We start from the raw sequence: 4886 nt of genomic DNA, 5'->3' as shown, positions 1-4886 counted from the left end.
AAAAAAAAAAAAAAAAAAAAAAAAAAATGGTAGTTCATTCATACTTTTTGTCTTTCTTAAAAATATATTTTGGACCTAAATCAGTAAATATAATTAGGTCTGTATAATTAATAACTCAAACCTGATGTTTAGGGTGTTCTTAATTTTGACTATTCCACCCCAGTTTGCAAAAAATACTTTTATTTATCCAATTATTTTTTTAAAGGCAGATTCCTAGACAGCGTGTCAGTGTTGATACGACCTTCCCTGGCCGGTCCTCAGAACTGTACCCCTCGACTCCCGTGGGCAGTTTGCGCTCTGCCAGCCCCGGTGCTCCGCTGTGACTTCTGTGTAAAGTTTTGCAGTGCAGCCGCTCCCTCAGCTGAGATCTAGGTGTCTGCCAGATTGAGCGTGTTTCCCACACAGCTTCCCACTGTTACCAGTTAACGGCAGTCAGAAAGGTGAAGCAGCTGGCAGGCTGTCTTCCGGAAAGGGAAAGAGAAGGTCCTGATTACCCGAGTAAATCATAATTAGCACTTCATTATTTGGGAGGTGATTAACTGAATATTTTGGAGAGGAGGAAGAGAATGATACTGAAAGAAGCTCTGTGTGCGTGTGCATGTTTTATTTTCTATTTTTCTCTGAAGACTATATTTAAAAAACCCAGTGCTGCATTGTAGTCAATCTAGATCCCGTATACATTGCAGAGTCCATAAATTAATTTCCTTTGTTTTGGCACTAGGGATCAAAGCAAGTAGGAAATTTTACTTAATTAAAGCAATATCCTACTTAGGTAGAGTCTATAAGAGGATGTAGGACAAAAATAGAATCAGAATAAAAAAGAACGATAAGCAGATTTAAATTAATTTGAGAATTCAATCAAGAATAACCTCAGCCGTGGTGTGGAAGAAGACCCCTGTAGGAGGGCAGTGGTGTGGGGGAAGGACACAAATTGGAGGACAGTCTGTGGTAACAAAAATGTCCCTGTGTGCTGGCCCATGACTCATTTATGATCAGTCTGTGCACACGTGAGGTCAGGCTGAGCTGTATACATGTGTGTATGTCTGTGATTTTACAGCAGTTTCTTAAAATAAAATATGTGTGTTTTTCCTCCCCTTTCTCATTTGATTCAGTGTGGAGCTGAAAACATCAGAAGAGCAGAGTCTCTTAATGGAAATCCATTGTTCTCTAAGGTATCTGCAGTGTTACAACCATTTTAGTAGAACATAGCAGGAGTAATCCTCTGAGAAACTCTTGCAGAATATTGGTTTTCTCACATATTAGAACATTTGGAGTTCCAATTAATTACAAAAATAAGATTGAATTCCTTATCTACTCCTTCCTTTTTCCTTTAGGTAGCCCCAATTTTCTCATTTTTACCCACCTATAACTATGTATAATTTAAAATCTGCTTTTCAGGGAGAAGGGGGAGTGGGTGGGGTAAGAGGATGCATTTCCTGGATTCTGTATTTTAATTGTCCCTAAGCTGAGGATGCTCAGGAAAGGCAGATGTAGAATTCAGTTCAGGACTTTACAATGCAAATTAAAAGCCCGAACCCGGCACGCGTGCTGGCCTAGCAGACTTTTCTGCAAGCGGACCTTTTGCTCCTAACTCTCCGTGCTTCTCGTGTGTCTTGCAGGCGCTGGCCGACTTGGTGCACTCACATATCCAGTCAAACAAGCTGTGCTCCAAGCAGTTGACTCTGAGCTGTCCTCTCTGTGTAAATCCTGTGTGCAGGGAGACTAAATCCTTCTTCACCAACCAGCAGCTGTGACCCGGGGACCCTGTGGGATTAGGCAGATGCCTGACATCTAGACTCCTCTGCTGGGAGGAGGACACTATTTAGAGACTGAAGAAGGAAGCTGCATCCGTGTCTGCACAGTCTTTGGGTGCAACTGTGATTTCTTGAGAAATGGACTCGGAAAGCTTACCGAGAGACTTCAGTTTTCATATACTTATACAGTAAGCATTTGTAATCCCTCTCTCTGGGTAAATGTATTAGTTTTGAATTTCCACAAGGACATTCGAAAAACGACTTTTGAGAATTTATCACAAGAGATGCATACCTATTTTAAATACAAATTTTGCTTTTGTTGCCTAAAACAACCCCTTGAGAGGGTACAGAGGGTTCACTCTATCCCCGCTGTGGGATCGGTGTGAGTGAAGTCTGTTTACAGCCTCCTGTATTTAGTTGTAGTTTTTTAAATGAATATAGTTGCATTTATGAAATACAGTTTGGAGAGGAAATAGGACGTATCTTTGCCATAAGCCTGTGCGTGGGAACGGAAGGCCGGTGAGGTGGTTTGGTTGCCCACCATGGCTTCTGATCTCAGGAAGGCCACTGTTCGTTGGTCATTTTGGTGTCTGTGTGAGAGTCTTGCTTTCCTTACCCCGAATCTGAATCAAGTACAGACTTCAGAAGTGCTCTGTGATTCCCCAGGCACACGAGGCTGATAAACATGTAGAGGTCCACTATTCGACATTGGGGCCTTGGTAGGAGTCCTTGGTACCTCAGGGAGGGGAGCTTCCTATCCCTAGGACTGCACTGCCAGCAAAACTACCGAAGGGGAGTTTAAGCCCGCCCCCACCCCAGGGTCCTAGGGAGTCTTTCCACGCAGCGTCTTCTGATCTCAGTTGAATGTCTCCTTTCTGCACAATGAAGTTATTTTATAAAGTCAACTATATTTTGTAACCTTGAATTGTTTCTCAAGTTACATGTTTTTTATTGTACGATTATATATCTATACAGTAGGACATTTGACAAATACAGAGAAGAAAAACAATGACTCTAATGCAACAGCTGTTATCATCTTCTTGTGTTTTGTGCCAGTCTTTTCCTGTGGATATTTTTGATGCCATTGTCACCTTGAATTTTTAAGTGAAAAGTTATTCTAAATGGGTAGGAGTAAGGCCAGATCAGATCTGATCTTCTGTATTTGGAATTAAATGGATTGAAAACATCTCTGATGGATCCATGAAGAATTTGTAATGATTGCTTTCTCTTTCCTCCAACCCCTAAAACTTTGTCTTCAAAAGAACATTTCTTTGATTTTTTTTTTAAAGCCAATTCATAAAGTGGAAGTAATTGGGGGATTCATAGATCTTCTATATTCAAGATTTGCTTTTGATAAATGTGATGTCATTAAGGTTTTAACCAGTTTGATTGATGCTGTTAAATCAAAACTGATCAAAATGATTAAATATGAGAAATTTACTTTGCAATACAAGGAAAGAAATGTGCCACATGCTTTAGTTGGTAGTTTTTCTCAAATTTGAGTAATGTCTATATTTTTCTCCCTAATCGATTTTTTCGTTAGTAGTTTGCTTCTAAAGAAAGATTTAAGGTGTATATAGTTTGTATTTTTTTTTTTTTCTGTATCTTTTTCCATTACCTTTTTGGGGATTAGATTCAAATTAGACTTCTGAGTGGCTGTCCCACGGTGAAGTAAATTCCCTAGGTTTGTGGCCTGGTGCTGGAAGGCAGGATGTGCTCAAGCCATTCTTCCTCCTCCCAGACACTTAAAGATGGTCTGCTTCACTTCTCCAGCTGCTTCAAGGTGAAGATCATACTGTCATGGAGATGTTAATGATAGTTCTGATTCAGGAGCCCTTTAGGGTATCCAAAGCCTTGCATTTGCTAAGGAAACTTCAAATCAGCAGTGACAGGGCTGTCTGGAATAATATCCTGGATCAGAGTTGGGAGGAGTCTGGCCTTCTTAATGAGAGGCAAGCTGTGGGTAGCGGTACACACTGGTAATCCCAGCACTCAGGAGGCTGAGGCAGGAGGACTGCCATAAATTTGAGGTCGGCCTGGGCTACATAGTGAGTTCGAGGTCAGCCTCAAATACTTAGCAAGACCCTGTAGCAAATAAAATAAAGTAAGCCTAATGAGAGTCAAAGGGGGATTTATTGGGATCACTTCCCATGGCATTTGTGCCTGTGAGAAGTGTTACTTTTGACGTTAACCATAGATGGGTGTCACAAAAAAGGGTAGCATTTAGTAGACAAAGTATTTCTAGAGCTAATAGTCTTTGAGGGTTGTTATTCTGTTTGTCAACTTTGAAGTACAAATGTGTACCCTGGTAATTGGCCCTGAACAGCTGGAAGTTTCTTCAAGCCCTGCTACGCAGACGCCTGGCTGCTCCTGGACGAGTGGCCCACTTCCACAGAAGGCTTGCAGGGCTGTGCGGGGGAGGCAGGTTCTCCTGCCGCGGTGACCGGTGACCGCGGAGCCCAGGACCATGGATGTGCACACGGGAAGAAGGAGCTCTCCTAAAGAATGTGCATGAGGGGGAATGTGTGCACTCAGAAATGAACTCATTGTTCAGATCCCTTTAAATATACGGCAGTGGTGAGTTGGTGTTGAGTAAGTAGTAGAAATCCGTGACTTTCTGATAAATCTTCAGAGTACACATCCCTGCTCAAGTAATCTCATGATCAGAAAGCCGTCTTTCTCTAGGGTTTTGCTAAGTTTTCCTTGTGGCTGAAATTTGACAGTGAGGATTAGGTATGAAGAAACAGCAGCCTTTGTGCTCCGGTTGCCCAATGCAAGCCTGTCCGAAAGAATATTATGTCATTCACAGTTTTAGCTGATCTTGAAAAGAGATTTTTCTTTTTCTCTGTTTCATTTTGGGGACAATACACAAATGTGGTGGACAGGTCACTGAAAATAAACTACATTAAAATCACCACATCTGCTTTCCTTGGCTAATCTCTTCCCATATGTTGGATGTTTCATTCAAGAAACAGTAATTTAAGGCACATAAGGGATGGATTTGCTTAATCTGATACCATCAAGGCATCAGATAGGTTATTAGGCCACCAGAGGAGAGGACCAGGTCAGCCACAGGCCAAGTAGGGTCAGCACTGGGGCCTGCCCTTTGCTTCTGCATTTTATGGATAGGCA

At 41.8% G+C, this 4886-nt stretch overlaps 1 protein-coding gene across 1 annotated transcript in view; it reads left to right on the top strand.

The window, feature by feature from the left end:
* Fech (ferrochelatase) overlaps positions 1–4671 on the top strand; it is a 35232-nt gene extending 30561 nt beyond the window's left edge. The window contains exons 10-11 of the mRNA XM_005372975.2: positions 1113–1172; positions 1620–4671. Of these exons, the coding sequence (XP_005373032.1) occupies positions 1113–1172; positions 1620–1754 (195 nt within the window). The 3' untranslated portion in view covers positions 1755–4671. The remainder of the gene's footprint in view (positions 1–1112; positions 1173–1619) is intronic.
* Positions 4672–4886: the final 215 nt, after the last annotated feature.

The sequence above is a fragment of the Chinchilla lanigera genome, unplaced genomic scaffold, assembly GCF_000276665.1.
Source record: "Chinchilla lanigera isolate Chin_1 unplaced genomic scaffold, ChiLan1.0 scaffold00001, whole genome shotgun sequence".
NCBI classification, from domain to species: domain Eukaryota; kingdom Metazoa; phylum Chordata; class Mammalia; order Rodentia; family Chinchillidae; genus Chinchilla; species Chinchilla lanigera.
Note: the sequence above shows the minus strand (reverse complement) of the source record. Positions and strands in the feature narration are given on the sequence as shown.